Source organism: Lynx rufus, unplaced genomic scaffold, assembly GCF_022079265.1.
Source record: "Lynx rufus isolate CCGP_SWC_20201006 ecotype Redwood Valley unplaced genomic scaffold, mLynRuf1.p SCAF_37, whole genome shotgun sequence".
Lineage (NCBI taxonomy): Eukaryota > Metazoa > Chordata > Mammalia > Carnivora > Felidae > Lynx > Lynx rufus.
The window spans coordinates 2,443,241-2,458,975 of NW_025814853.1; the positions used below are offsets into that span (position 1 = coordinate 2,443,241).

General features: G+C 52.9%; 1 protein-coding gene across 1 annotated transcript in view; it reads right to left on the bottom strand.

The window, feature by feature from the left end:
* The window catches only part of NPLOC4 (NPL4 homolog, ubiquitin recognition factor), a 59,661-nt gene that overhangs the window by 24,239 nt on the left and 19,687 nt on the right, over positions 1–15,735 (bottom strand). The window contains exons 5-12 of the mRNA XM_047093947.1: positions 15,504–15,552; positions 14,642–14,736; positions 12,867–12,990; positions 11,629–11,808; positions 8,628–8,714; positions 5,884–5,955; positions 5,386–5,512; positions 1,586–1,746 (exon numbers count right to left, since the gene is read on the bottom strand). Of these exons, the coding sequence (XP_046949903.1) occupies positions 1,586–1,746; positions 5,386–5,512; positions 5,884–5,955; positions 8,628–8,714; positions 11,629–11,808; positions 12,867–12,990; positions 14,642–14,736; positions 15,504–15,552 (895 nt within the window). The remainder of the gene's footprint in view (positions 1–1,585; positions 1,747–5,385; positions 5,513–5,883; positions 5,956–8,627; positions 8,715–11,628; positions 11,809–12,866; positions 12,991–14,641; positions 14,737–15,503; positions 15,553–15,735) is intronic.

Below are 15,735 nucleotides of genomic sequence, written 5' to 3' on the forward strand. Positions count from 1 at the left end.
AGACGTCACACAAGCCAGGACGAACAGGCTGCAAGAAACAGCAACGCAGACTCCTCAAAATGAGGCACAGAAAGAAAACAGACTGAAATACGACAAACGGGGCATCAGTAAGCTGTGGGACTTCAAGCAGCCAAATACACATGTGACTGGAGTCCCTGAGCGATCAAAAACAAACAACAACAACAACAAAATCCCAAACCAAAAAAGAAAAAGGTACTGAACGGCTGGCACGTGCAGAATTCTACAGAATTCTAGAAATGGTTCTGGGATACTTCCCAGCCTCCTCCCCAGGACCATGAATGGGAGGAGGACGCACACCCGGGCATCTGTCCCCTCATGTGGCAAAGGGATTTTGCAGGTGTGATGAAGGTTACTAATCAACTGACCTTAAAATCGGGAGATGACCTTGGACTAGACGGGCAGGCCGGGAGGGTACACTCCTGCGGGCCTCCAGGGAAGAGCAGCGGACGGCCCTGACGTGACCTGCCGCCGGGCCGGGGCCGGGACACTCGGTGCTGCCGACGGCTCACGCCACGGAGAACATCAGAGCCCCAACCGACCCTGCCGTGGCCCGGACAGACCCTAGACCCCTGAGCACCGGACTACGAGGCAACGCCTGAGCCGGGTCTCATGGCCGCCACATCCGCAAACACCTGTTACGGCAGCAACGTAAAACAAACACGATGGCCAAAAATTGACACAGCTCGCAGACCCGAGAAGCTCAACCACTGTCAAACGCAGGACACGAGGAAGACCACCCGAGTCAAAGTCAAGCTGCTAAAAACCAGAGATAAGACAAGAACGGAAAGGCAGTCAGCAGGAAAGTCACACTGTGAATGGAGGAGCCCACGAGGGGCACAGGGGCTTCCTGCGAGAAACACCCCGAGGCAGGGGACGGTGGAGCTGACCGGTCAACCCAGAATTCTTTCTACCGTGAAGACACTCTTCCAAGTGAAGACAGTGCCCTCAGACGCGGCAAGGCCGCCCCGCGCCGAGAGACATGACTCAAGGAGCCCTCCAGGCGGCAGGATGGGGCAGACGGGACCCAAGTCCACCCGACGGGGCCCGAGAACGAGTGCCGAGTAGAGGAGGAAAATGGGGTCTCCAGCTTCCCATAGGGAAGCACCTGACTGACTCCTACATGTTCAACAGGACATTTCTCGATAAAAACAGCTTTTATAGCTTTCACAAGGAAAAGGATTTCTAAACAGACGATCCTTTGTCCAACTCGTTAACTCAAATGCCGGCGCCCCGAGGAGGGCCTAATTACTGAGCACACAGCTCCACCCTTGACTCCTGGTGATGTATCCCGTCGTCTTGTCTTGGGAAACAGAAATGGTCTCTGTGCTGCAGGGCTTTGATTTGGCGGCAGAGGACCCAGCCCCATGAATGTTACGTCTCCTTTCGGTTAGAAGCCCGACCAGCTGAATACCAAGCCCTGAAGCCCTGAAGATGGGGCGCTGTTACCCACGAGGTGGGTCCTAAACAAGCTCAGAGGAGAAGCGGCTGAGGGGACCGCGGAGTCCAACACGGGTCCGCGCCCACGCCACGCCGCACGATTCCTTGGGTACCGTGGTGTTTTTACCTTATAAAACACGTCAGGCACGTACTGCTCGCTGCTGGACTCCTTGGCGTAGCCGAGCTCAGGGGCGTCTTTGCACGGCAGCAGACACTCGTCACGGACCAGCGCCATGCACTGGTTGGACACCTGGTACCCTTCAAAGTGGACCTGGTTGTCGGGACCACCTGCAAGAGAGAGTCCTTCGATGAGCATCCACGAGGGAGATTCGAACCCAGTCCGTATCTGTCACTCTTCACTCCGGACCAACAGAACAAATCAACTCCAAAGAGTCTGTCTCGGGTAAGAATTCAAAAACGTGCTGCCGCAACTTTACGAGTGGCTGGAGCGCACGGCAGCGGACACAGGGCACGAAGACGCCGCGCAGCTGTTCAAGCGGTTCCCACCAAGGACACACTCTCTCAGAATCAGAAAATAGGACTGGTAAACGTTCTCCGATCCTGGGGTGCCTAGGCGTCTGACCGGCTCAGGTCATGATCTCACGGCTTGTGAGTTTGAGCCCCGCATCAGGCTCTGTGCTGACGGCTCAGAGCCTGGAGCCCACTTCAGATTCTGTCTCTGTCTCTCTCTCTCTCTCTCTCTCTCTCTCTCTCCCTCTCTCTGCCCCTCCCCCACTCACGCTCGGTCTCTCTCTCCTTCAAAAATAAACAAACATTAAAAAAAAAAAATCCTCCAATCCCACCCCAGACTATGTGTGCTGTCACCCAGCACCGGGGCTCTTAGCTGTCAGGAACACCAGAGCCCTGCCTCCAGCACGCTTGCGTTGAGCGAGCGGAGGGGGATGGAGACGGACGGGACAAGCGGTGAAGACAACACAGCGTCTGTACCGTGGTCTCTACCCTACAGACGCCCGCACGGCCATGCACTGTCCTCTGGCGCCACACTCGGGAGGCGAGGACGCTGCCACAGAGCCAGGGCCAGCACGTAGGGGGCCTCAGCCCGGGCCGCTGGCTTCACTGTGCCGTTTGCGGCCCTGCGTGCCTCTCCCCACTCTTCTCTCCATCATCGCTTCATAAAACCTCCAACAAGTCTTAAAATTAGGGACAAGGATAGTGCAAAAGCCACTGAGAGGGAACCATCCAGCGAAGTGGAACCGAGCAGCAACCTGGCTGAGAGGAGACCCTGGAGAGAAGGACGGGCACCACATCAAAGGCAGGCCCGAGCCTCTGGCCGAGGGAAGACCAGGCCGTGCACTCGGCCGACTTCCACTGCCACAAATACACGCGCCTCCATAATCGGGTGACGTTCTGACAACTCTAAAGTCCGTTATCGTTGGCAGCTTTGGAAAATTTAAAAAAAAAACAAAAAATTCTCGATATCTCTCCTTTAGTCTCTCTGACAAAAACAAAGTTAAGTTCCTCATCGGGGAACAGAAATGTTTTTCCAACTGGCTTTCAAACATTTACCAGAAACCAGACATGATGACCAAACGATCAGAAAGTGTGAAGGACAGGGGCAGAACCAGCCTGGAGAGGACAAGCCGGGGGCCTGCCGTGTTCCACTTTGCACACCAGAGGACGGCAGCAGCTGGCTTCCCAAAGCAGAGTTGAACGGGCTCCAGGGGCCCACCGGCAAGCAAGCCCAGCATCTCTCCGGCCCTGACGCACACCCTGCGGAGAGCTGGCCACGACCGCTCACTGAGGTCGAGGCGGCAGATGCAAAGCCCTTCCTCACCCTCCGGTGCGCTCGGGGTCAGGCACACCACCCTCGCACCAAAGAGGAGCGCGCTGGCTTAGAAGGAGCAGAGGGGGAGGTGGGGAAGGAGCGTGGTGAGGCCGCCCTCAGTGGGTGCCTCTGGCTATCATTTTACTTCGGCGTTGTAAACCCACCCTGGCTTTTGGATGGATCATTAAAACAGGATGGGTCGTTGGAAAAAAAAACCTGGCCTTTGAGGACCAGCGAAAAACAGAAAACAGGATTTGTAAAATGGAAGGCTATTTAAAACAAAGCAGTATTCATCCACATGGACGGCCTCCAAAGGTACATTCGATGAGAAGACACGCTCGTTTCCACGCGGAGGAGCGAGACGCCGAGCTCTGGCCGGTCTCTCTAGGCTCGCGGGAGGCCTGATCCCGGCTGAGCTGAGGGGACTGTGGGACGAGCTCTCTCACTCCCCTCCCTAGTCAACCTGCCAAGGGAACCCGCACGCAGGAGGAAAGGGCCCATGGCGGAAGAACTCTGTGCCTGGGCCTTGGCCTCGGGAAGGGACTCTCACAGCCCCGAGGTGTGGGCGGCCAGCCCTCCAAGACACACAGAGGCTAGCATTAGAGCAGAGAGCTTCAACTCGGGCTCAACGAAGCCTTCTCCTTCCAGCAGACCCTTCGTGTTCACAGGAGCAAACCCCACACGTGATCGTTACTCCCTTCCTCCAAACGTCTGGAGCTACAGTTGTTCTTGGCGGGGAGGGGCGAGGGGGAGCTCAGAGCTTCAGCAGCAGCTCGAGGGGCGGCTGCGGGCACGGGGCCTGCAGAGGCACCATAAAGCCGGGATGCAGCAGTCTCCTGGGAGATGGCCGCAGACACACGGGCCACCTCCTTCCCATCCCACCGGGGCCTCGGGCGTGCGGCGTGGGGAGTGCAGCCCTAACAGCTCCACGGGGCAGCGACACGCCCCCGGTGAGGAACCACTGATGCAGGGGGACGGCGCGCTTTATTTTCACTGGGAGCGGGACGATGTGCGATGCTTCAGACGGCCCCCCCCCCGCCCCCCACCCTGCCCCGGCTCCCCTGCTCGGCGTCCAGTCTGAGCTGCTCTCCTCCTGCTCGGCACCCACCGTGACAGCCCGTGGCCAAGCCGCCTTCCTGGAAGGACCCTACGCTGGGGAACCGTTTACTGTAACCCACCTCGACGCTCTCATCCACTCCCTTAAATACCTGGCCCAACAACAGGTTAGGAAAATAAATCCAACTCAACTAATTCACACTAGCATGTGAAAGCTGCTGCCATTGCCTCTCACTCGTCAAAAGGACATTCATTTCAAAGAAGTGACTACCAATCCCAATGGACCTCAAGCTGATGCATCTTAAAATCTCAGGCAGTGTTTTTCATCACGGTTCCCGTGACAGCGTAGCAGCCTCAACTTGGATTAGCAGGGGATCTAGTTGCTTACGGGCTCGGGCTATTTGCACACTGGTGTGACCTGAGGGTGCTTCTTCCTACAAGACTAGGGGAAGGATGGCCACCGTGAACAAACTGTGAGAGCAGAAACCAGGTCTTCACGGGGTCCGCGTTAGACTGGACCAAAGTGACCAAACAGATCACGTCTGCAGGAGTTGGTTCTCAAGTTTAAAGTTCCTACTCGTTTTAAACTGCACGGTCCTATGGCTGGCTCTTCCTACGACAGCGTCCATCAAGGATGTTATGGGAGATGTGGTGGCACTTTTTTATGGGGCCCCGATTTTTCTGGTCACTATCTACTTGTGACGCACATAACACGGAATAGGACATATATAACCTCTCACACACACACACGTGCACGGAAATGGTATCTTGAATGACTCCTATTCACGACGTCAAAAATAAATAACAAACAGTAAGTCTTCTCCTGCACGGCCAGAGTCACTCTTGGTTCCCGGAAGGGGCAAAGGCAGCCCTGAGCAGAGACCCAGAACCAAGTGAACCTGACCTTGGAACGGGAGCAGATGAGGGAAGAGCCACGCGGAGGCCCCAGTTTCAGTGGCTCTGCGGGCAATGCAGGTAAGTTCTAGATTTCTACCACAAAACAAAAAGAGGAATCTGCATCTCACAGGCACAGTAGTAACTAAGTTGAGAATGAAAAGCCACCAAAAGAAGAACAAAACACATACCTGTAGCCACCGCGGTAACGAACTTGGATCCAAAATGTCCATCTGGAGAGAGCCGACATATGTTGGGATGCTTATTTTGGAAGTCTCCTGCCGTGATACATTCTTCCGAACTCAGGAAATAGGTGTCCTAAGGAAAGAGAAACGGCACATGGAGTTGTACGGCATCTATTTCTTCTTTAGAAAACATTAAGAACTGAACTCTGTCAACGGCTACACGACGTCAACACCTCCAGTCCCTAGCTGTCACGGGCTCCTTTCCCACCGCAAATAACTATGAAGGCCAGAAGCGTCAAGCATCCGCCCTACAGGCTCACCTTCCGAGAGCACTGGCAGGTGAAGGCCAGGGGTTTTGCTCTAGAAGACACACCGACAGACCCATCCGTAATTTATCGATTTTCCCCACTGTGTGGAAAATCATTTGGCCTAGAAGCCAGGATGAGCTGTGCGTGGCCACCCCGCGGGCTCGTGACCAAGCTGCGGGCTCCCATCCCACCTCACCTTATTCCGACTGTATCGCACTGTACCCTTCCGGGTGTCTTCTGAGACCAGGTCTGTAAATATCCAGCCAACCTGCAGGAAAAAGGAAAGTATCTTCCGAGCCTCTTCTTGAAAACGGGTGGTGAATGTTTTCTGGCCTCCGCCCGGAGAACTTAAGAACAATGTTCTCAGTAAGAGACTCTCTCACGAGCCAGCTCCTCAACTCAGCTACCGTGACTTCCAAACTCCACTCAGTTGCAAACGGCCACACTCCCCTGGCACTGCTGGGCTGGAGGTGACGGTGAGCGAGCAGGGCTCACCTGTTGTTAGAAGCCCCGTGGCACCAACTTGGTACCCGGCCCCGTGCCGGGTGTGGGGGGAGACCGCCGGCAAGAACAAGATTAACAGAACGCTTACACTCCAACCAGGAAGGCACACAATGAGCAAGCAACTAGAGACAATGCTGTTTAAGAGGCTACGGCTTTCTCTGTGAGACAAGAAAACGGACTCCATAGAGAAGGCACTTAAAATAAGGAGCACTACGACGGAGACCTTGCCCAGCTGCTCCCTTGCATTCCGCTGCAGTGCTGAAGAAACCATCTGGGGGGTACAAGCAGTGAGAGTCCTGTCACTAGGGCACCCACACGCCAGTCCCGGACGGTTGCCTGTCTGTGTGCTCCGTGATCCCTGATCCTCTTGTACCCATGAACCTCACAGCCGGTTGCCCCTCCTGAACCAGAACCGGGCTGGGGATGGAAACCAAGTACACATCCTCTGGAGAAGCGATGCAGTGCCCAAGACCCTCTCCGGCACAACCCTGACACAGAACTCTTCAAATCCCTCTCCCGCACACAAGACCAGGCAAATGTGAACTTCATTTTCTTCAAAAATACCCAAGCAAACGGGGTGCCCGGTGGCTCAGTCGGTGGAACGTCCAACTTTGGCTCGGGTCGTGATTTCACAGTTTGTAAGTTCAGCTCTGTGCTGACAGCTCAGAGCCTGGAGCCTGTTTCGGATTCTGTGTCTCCCTCTCTCTCTGCCCCTCCCTCTGTCTCTCTCTCAAAAATGAATAAGAATTATGGGGCGCCTGGGTGGCTCAGTCGGTTGGGTGTCCGACTTTGGCTCAGGTCATGATCTCGTGGTCCGTGAGTTCGAGCCCAGCGTCGGGCTCTGTGCTGACAGCTCAGAGCCTGGAGCCTGTTTCGGATTCTGTGTCTCCCTCTCTCTCTGCCCCTCCCTCTCTCTCTCAAAAATGAATAAGAATTATGGGGCGCCTGGGTGGCTCAGTCGGTTGGGTGTCCGACTTTGGCTCAGGTCATGATCTCGCGGTCCGTGAGTTCGAGCCCAGCGTCGGGCTCTGTGCTGACAGCTCGGAGCCTGGAGCCTGTTTCCGATTCTGTGTCTCCCTCTCTCTCTGACCTTCCCCCATTCATGCTCTGTCTCTCTCTGTCCCAAAAATAAATAAACGTTGAAAAAAAAAAAAAGAGTACGAATTAAAAAAAAATTTTAAGAAGTTATACCAGTTTCTCTTTTGAACAAGAGAAACTTCAAGAATGTAAACCAAAATATGGCCCTAAATCAAGATGCCGATTCCTTGCTAGAAACAATAGGACGTTTTCTGAAAGCTTTTGTGAAAATGACTTTGCTTTATAACATTCCTAGGTTTTAAATACATTCCTTATTTTGCACTGTTTACCTTCGGTAGAGAGTTAATTTTTCCATGTTCGTAAGTTGATTAAGAAATTAAGGATAGGGGCACCGGGGTGGCTCAGTTGGCTGAGGCTCCAACTCTTGATTTCGGCTCAGGTCATGATCCCAGGGTCATGGGATCAAGTCCTGCAACAGGCTCCACGCTGGCCACAGGGGCCTGCTTGGGATACTCTCCCTCTCTTTCTCTCTCTCACCTTATGCCCCTTCCCTGCTCACACATGTGCTCGCGCTCTAAAATAAAAAATTTAAAAAAATAAAAATTTTAAATTAAAGAACAAATAATAAAGGATTGGGGAGCCTGGGTGGCTCAGTCGGCTAAGCGTCTGACTCTTGATTTCAGCTCAGGTCATGATCTCACAGTTTGTGGGATCAGGCCCCACTTGGAATCTTCTGTCTCTCTCTCTCTCTCTCTTTCTGCCTCTCCCCAGCTCGTGCACTCTCTCGCCTACTCTCTCAAAAATAAGTAAACTTAATAGAAAGAACAAAACAGACTCAAAACGAAAGTTCTCTGTTTTCTAACTGCCCAGTAAAAGTAGGAAACCTCACGTGCTCAGACACCTAAATCGGAACTAGGAAGTCCAATGATGACGGAAGAAGGAGCACCGGAGGCTGCAAGCACCTGAGACAGAAACAGAACCCCACACACAGGCCTCTGTCACCGGCTCACACCAGGAGCCCGGGCCGCAGTGTGCGGGCGGGACACACAGCCCGGCATCGAGGCCCCTTCCCGGACAAAAGAGGGGGTCTGGCTCCCGCCATTACATTCCTCCATTCTCTGAGCTGTCCTCAGGAAGAGGGGCCGGCAGATTTAAACACAAGCCCCAGAATGGGGAGTCATCTGTTTCCATTTTACTTTAGATCAGAGAAACATTCTCATTTTATTTCAAATCAGAGGAACAGAGAGGCAGTGGCGCCCAGTAAACACACTGGGCCTGCACCTGACCTTGAGTAGCTGGGAGCTCAGTCCCAGACAGGACCTGGCCGTGCCACCCACCCGGAGGTCCCCAACAGACAGCTCCGACCCCCCCATCAAAAGCCGGCAGAATGTTCCGTACCTTCCTCAGGCCAAGCTTGGCGGCAATCTCATCCACCACCTCAGCTTTCGGGTCTTCCAGAAGCTCCAGGCTATTCTGTGTGCCAATCTGTTGGGGCAGTAAAAGGAGGAGACCCAACTCAGAGGAGCCCACAGCCACCCGGCTCCAGTTCAGGAGTCCCAAGGGCAGCTAAACGCAGCCCGGGGGCTTGGCCTCCTCAGGCCGTACGGTGCTCTGCAATCCAGACTGAGAGGGCAAGGTGGTTCCCACCACAGTCCCTCGCCGAGTATGTGGCTGCTCTCAGGGAGGAGAAAGGCTCTCTACACATTTTTCTGCTGGGTTCCTTCACTGAGGAAAGTCCGTTTCAAAACTCCCTTGGGTAAACAGCTGCCTTCCAAACGGGTTTGGCCGGGTTAGGCAAGATTATCTGAGCTGTAAGGTAACATGATTCCAGAAAACCTAAGGTAACGTGTCTCCAGAAAACAGGCGAGGAAAACGTGTGTGCCGTTTCGCACACAGTGCTGCACTTCACAGGACTAAGTGGGCAATGACAGGCGTGCACACCCTAAGGAAAGGACAAGGCAACCTGCCGGTGGGTGGGCAGAGCACCTGGCTCGGGGCGGCAGGTGGGCTCAGACTCTGGCTGGCTCACACACAACCTATGCCGGCCACAAGACCCCAACTCCCTGCCGTGGACAGAGCCTGCACTGACACGTAGCTCAAGGGTCATTAGGAAGTACCGTACCTGGCAGAAACCCCAGCCACAGGCACAGAAAAGTGAAGGCCGCCCCAGACCCAGTTATACTGATTGGGCACGTCCTTGTAAGTTAGTCAAATTCTGGCAAAACAACAAAAGAACTTTCTGTCACTGAGTATTAGCACATGGAGATCACCTACACCTCCGGAGCACAGGTCCGGACAAATCTAAGGATCTGGTTTCAAGACCTGTCACGGCATGGGCTTCCGCTTCTAATGAACCGGATGCTATTGGAGGTCAATGGCTTCAACCTCCAGGACGATGCTGTTAGGCGTGTGTCTGGACGACGGAGGTTTGTTTCCGTTTTTAATTCAATCAGCTCCCAACAGACCTGCTGAAAACTCCTCACGAGAGAGACCCTGTACGAAACCCAAGGCGAACGTACCACGCTTCCAAAAACGGCCCCCTCATTACGGAGCACACTTAGTGCCCTACCGGTTGGGCAATCCGGGGATCCCGGCTCTCAGGCAGAGCCTCTGTCGCCACCTAGCGACCCCCGTCCAAGGAGCCACCACAGTAGGTCCGCTCAGACACCTCCTCTGCAGCTCTCGGTAAATACAGAAATGGACAAAGGGGTGTAGACGACATTCAGAACCTGCATAGATACAGCCGGGGAGACAACGGCACGTGTGCAAGAGCCACACACCCGCACACCAGTCAGGAGCGACGGGGCCCGCGGTTTCAGACCTTTACTTAAGAAGTTGGTGGGTCTCGGGCTCTGTGCTGACAGCTCAGAGCCTGGATGGAGCCTGCTTCAGACTGCATCTCCCTCTCTCTCTGCCCCTTCCCTACTCATACTCTGTCTGTGTCTCAAAAACAAATAAACGTTAAAAATAACATTAATAATAATAAAAAAAGAAGTCGGTGGGTCACGGACTGACGTAAAGCACACAGTGCAAGGCGACAATGCTAGGCATACACCCAAAGGATAGTATGAATACCTGTCTATTCGCTTGTATTTTAAAAACTCAAATTTTAGAAGCCTAAGCCAAATATTTCGGAAAGAGGGATAGGATGAAGGGGGTACCTTGGATCTTTGGAAACGTGATTTTTTTTTCTTTTCTAACATTTTAATTAAAAATTTTAAACATAGGAGCACCTGGGTGGCTCAGCTGGTCAAGTGTCCGACTCCTGATTTTGGCTCAGGTCATGTTCTCGTGGTTGGGATCAAGCCACGCGTTGGGCTCCAAGCTGAGTGTGAAGCCTGCTTGGGATTCTCTCTCTCCCTCTCTCTCTGCCCCTCCCCTGCTCACATGCTTGCTCACTCTCTCTCTCAAAATAAATATTTAAAAATTTTTTTCAAACATACAGAAAAGTTTACAGAATTTCCTTGTGAGGACTCATACACCGACTACTTAGAGCCAGCCAGTAACATTTACTATACTCTGGCCACCCCCCAAGCCACCTTAGTTTTTTTGATTTCACAGGGAACTAGAGACACGAGCACACCCTCCCCAAGTACTCCAGCACGTGTATCACACACTTGGGTTCCACGTTTACAGTATTCACTTTCGTAATAATTGTATACAATGAAACATACTACATGAGTACTTCATGTAATCGTGCAACACGTTTAAGAGTATACATACATAAAATCTATCCCTAAAGACTGCAAATAAAGCAAACAAACATAAATATGTTAACTAGTTGGTGGCACAGTCCTTAAGAGAGGACTTTCCAAGTGACTTTAAAACAGTATTTGATTGCTGGTCCCTCATGAGACACGCCCTAAGGACCCTCCTCCTTCCACCAGAAAAGTTTCCAGTCTTATACCGGTGGTGATTTTGGTGCTGTCATTCTAAGATAGCTGTGTGTGTGGCACAGGGATAAAGACCCTCTGGTTCCATCATTTCTGAGCCAGCTGACCACAGGCATGGGCAAAAGAGCTACAGAATTACAAGGGAGAGAGCAGCCGTGTGGCACTTGGAGACAAGAGACAGAAGTGGAACATAGGGCACAGATGACAATATGGCATCAATGTTCAACCTACTGAAGTTGACAAGTGTATTTATTATTAGGTAAGAGGACATCCTTATGCATTAGAAAGGCACACTGAAATACGTAGGGGCCGTGAGCTTACCCTCTAAGAATTCGGAAAATAAATACCGTGTGTCTGTGTGCACGTGTCTCGTGTAGACACAGACGGAGACAGACTGGGAAATGATAAAGCAAAAGGAATGAAACGAAGCCCGAAACGAGAGTCCTGCGCAGCCTTCAGAGCAGAAGCCACAGAAGCCTCGGGCCATGAAGCCCCAGCCCACCTACCTGGGGAGGCTCGTAAATCGCGGCCACTTCGGCCCTGATGCCAAGAGGAATGTCTTTGTGCTCTGTATACCGTCCGTACAAATACCCGAAATGCTGGTTCCCTGTCTTCCTCCAGAAGTCAAGGAAGCGATCGGCAACCGTGTGATTCTCAAACATGATATTGTCCACGTGTCTGTATTTCTGTAGAGCAAACAATGGGGTGATGAAAACACTCAGTAATAAATAACTTATTTTTCTAGTCTAAGCCATTCATAAATTGCCTTCACCTAGCTCTTACACGCACGCACACACGTTTTAAGAATGTGCCCTGAAGGGGCAGTAGGGCTGGAGGGCTCAGTAGGTTAAGCGTCTGACTTCGGCTTGGGTCGTGATCTCGCGGTATGGGGGTTCGTGCCCCCCGTCGGGCTCTGTGTTGACAGCTCAGAGCCTGGAGCCTGCATTGGATTCTGTGCCTCCCTCTCTCTCTGCCCCTCCCCTGCTCACGCTCTCTCTCTCGCTCTCTCTCAAAAATAAACATTTAAAAAAAAAAAAAAAAGAATGTGCTCTGCCATCAAGATTCTAGAGGGTGGGTGGGTAGAGGTGGGATTCCTCTGTAAATTAATTCAAATTCATCTTACTGGGATTTCACCTAAAGTGCAGGTTTTCAGGATCTCTGGCATAAAAATCAGTTTTCAAAAAAAAGAAAGAGAAGGGGTGTGGGGGAAGGGAAGAGAGAAAAGAAAGAAAGCCGTCCCCAGGCAGTCACAAAGGCTATGGAGAGCTTTCTAAGGAGGAAACGTGGGCCAGTGGTGCAGGGAAGGCCAGGTGAGCACGGAGATCAGAGGCGAAGAGGCCAGGATACTGCGTATAGCTTTCCCTGCCTCTTCCTCCTTCCAGAGTCCAGCTCCCTTCTTTACCTGGCCCGGACAGGTGCTCCCAGGGGGCTCCAGGACAATTCGGTTCCCAGCTCCCAGAAGGCAAAGTCACAACCAGGGAGCATTTTAAAGTCACCAAGAAAATTCTACTTCCACGCAGGCTGACAAAACAGAAAACTGAAGACCCCCTCGCCCACACCTGAAACAGATCTCACAAATAACACCTCCAGGCCTCCAGCGTAGGACTTGAAAGTGCACTTGAACTTGCACTCTGCACGGGGTGGCTCCCTCCAAGGATGGCCCCTTCTGGAAACGTTCATTTCCGAGCCATGAAAACCAATCTACTGCTTTCCGCTGTCTAGGCGGGCACGGCAAACGTCTCACCTGTCTGTTCAGTGTGATGGCACTTGGCTGGCACTTAGTACAGATGCCGTTGGGCCACGGAAGGTGCCCCTCACATCCTGATTTAATCTTGCAGCTGATGTTCTCCAGAGCAACAAATTTCCCCCTGAACAAGAAGAGGCAACTTGAGTAAACATTCCGATGGTGAAACGTTCAGCAGGAAACTGGAAATCATATGACAAATATCCTACCCCTCCTGAACAGAGTTCTAAAGACCTAAGCGTGTGGAGGCAACAGCAAGGGAAACGTGCTAAAAAGTGCTCTCGCGGAGTCCCAGCCTCCGTCCTGCACATGCAGACTGCGCACGAATACAGAACTACCGGCCTACAAAAAGTCTCCATTTTCAATGTCAGTCACTAACACCCAAGAAGACTTTCAGGGACGCAATTAAATATCTATTGCTCTAACCCGTGCCACTAAGAAGAAACAACGTTAGTTTTTAAGTTTCATTAACTCATCAGCAACATCTATGTCACGAGTCCAGTACTTGGATGCTCATAAAAAATTCAGAATCACAGGGAAGAACCCCGACGAGGGTACGTTACAAAGACCTCTGTCCCCGGCTTTCAGCTGGAATAAAGACTATCCCGTGAGGAAGCCAGGGCGCCACCTGGATGTGGGGAGAATGTGCACATGTGCCTTGACCCTCTGCCAGCTTCCCATTCACAAACGGTCCCATAACTCAGTCCTGTCTTCACAGGCCAACAGCACGCTGGCAGCAGGGACCGCCACCGGCCTGCACGTTACCGACAGCTGCAAATGTGCGGAAGGCTGACGGAGTTCAGCACAACAAAATCTCTACTCATACCTAGTCCAGGAAGTTCCATGGCTTACCCCACGGACAGGCAAGAACGGGTTTCTGGTTGGACTTTTTTCCTCCTGGTCTAACTTTTTTAAAAACTCCTTTTAGGATGTCAGTAGGTTGTCAGAGAAAAAACGACAATCAGGCCAACATGACACCCTTCACAAAACGTTGCTGCCTTGGGTTCAGCCACCATCTCGTCCTGCTGCACTGATGGGAATTGTAAAATCCTGGTGTGAAGTCCATCACTTTCTGGGAGGGTGAAGTATAGTCAGCGGAAAGGGGTCGCACAGGCAAGTACTTGACGTGGTTTAGAAGAACTCAAAATGCTCTCGGTCAGCCCCTCTCCAGCCACTGTCACTGCCCGCGCTCAGGGAGCCCAGAGCTGGCCGCCCCACCGCCCACCTGGCCGAGGCTGCAGCCCACGCCTGCCGAGCCCACATGATGGCTGTGAAATCAAGCTGATAAAGGGGCGGGCTCCAGGGCAAAGGGCTGATGGGGGCTGTGGAATAAGTGAGCCAAGAGAACCATGCGGTGGTTCAGTTTTTCTGAAAAGCAGAGGATGAGCCCACACTCCACAAGACTGACCATCATGCCGCCTTATCTCATCCGCCTTCACATACCACTAAGTTGCCGGAGCACCACGTATCTGGGGGAAGCGGGGGACGTTCACCAGGGGCCTCCACAGAGACCACTGCCAGCTTGGCATCTGCCCACCAGTCCGGGCAAGGATTATGACAGGGCATCAGAGGCTCCACCCGTCTGTTTCTTTTCTAGAATCGGGGCAGAAGCCACGAATTCAAATGTTCCACGCCCAGACCCCGATCTTTGCTTTTCTCATTCACACGCTCGTGGTCTTTAAGCGACCCCTGCCAGATACACAAAAGGGGCACCCGCACGTCAGAGCCACGCCAGAGCCACACCGGCACAGCCTAACTGCACTCAGGTTGCTTACTTGTCGGCCCCCCCGGTCAGCTTTCGGATGTAGGCGTGGAAGGACATGTGCTTCACAGGAGGCTCAAGATGGTTCAGGTAATCCTCGTCGAACGGCTGCCGAAACACACACAGTCAGTACAGTCCCACGCCCGCGGGCGCAGAGAGGTGAGGAGAGGCGGGCCGCACTCCTGCTGCACGCCCCCAGGGGGGGGGGGTCAAGCCAGGCCCCACGGAGGGCAACGAGAGAGAACCGGGGCTGGCTTCTTGCTTATCGTTCTAGGTCAGAACCAAAGGTTTCTTCGTGTACCAGCTATCTTCCCGAGATTAAAATAAATCTCTATTAAATACAAAATGCTCTAGGTCAGGTAGCTATCAGGAAAATTTGGCGGGGCGGGGGGAGCCGCAAGATGGAGAGGAGGCTCACGAAGAAAATCAGGTTGGCCTTGCTGCTGTAAACTCAGCAGTAACCAGTTACCAGTCAGCATTATTATGGTAACTCTCAATCTCACCAGGACAAATCAGTAGGAGGACGGGAGACTCAGGGAAAAGTAAATCAAAACGACGACGAGCACAGAAACCGCCAGCCCCAGCGCTGTGTCAGGTTTTAGAAGGATTGTCCGGGGAGCCTGCCGGAACGCTGCCCGTCCATCACAGCAATACAAACGCGTCGGCCATTCATAACCCACCAGAAGGTCACTCCCATAAATACAGGCCGGCCCTCTTCACGCGGCTTGCACCAGCGGGAACGCCAAGGCCCAGGGCAATAGACAGGTAAGGTCCGCTCCGGCTCCGGCCCGGCGCAGGGGTGCAGAGCGGACACCTGACACGCCCTGGGAAGCAGTCCCTCCCGCCAGCCCGGAACTTACGCTGCACGCTCTCACCTCTAGCGGAACACAGTGCACACATTTCCCCAGGGGGCCGTGTCGGCACCTGAGAGCACGGGCGGGAGAAACACAGTGATTAGTAGGCCTGTTTTCCTGTTGCTGCCTCCCAATGTTTTTGATATTTAAAGCGCACACCATACTTAATAAAGTTTTTCCCGACCTGCGTGGAATTATTTTATTTATTTTTTATTTAAGTAAACTCTGCGCCCAACACGGGGCTTGAACTCAC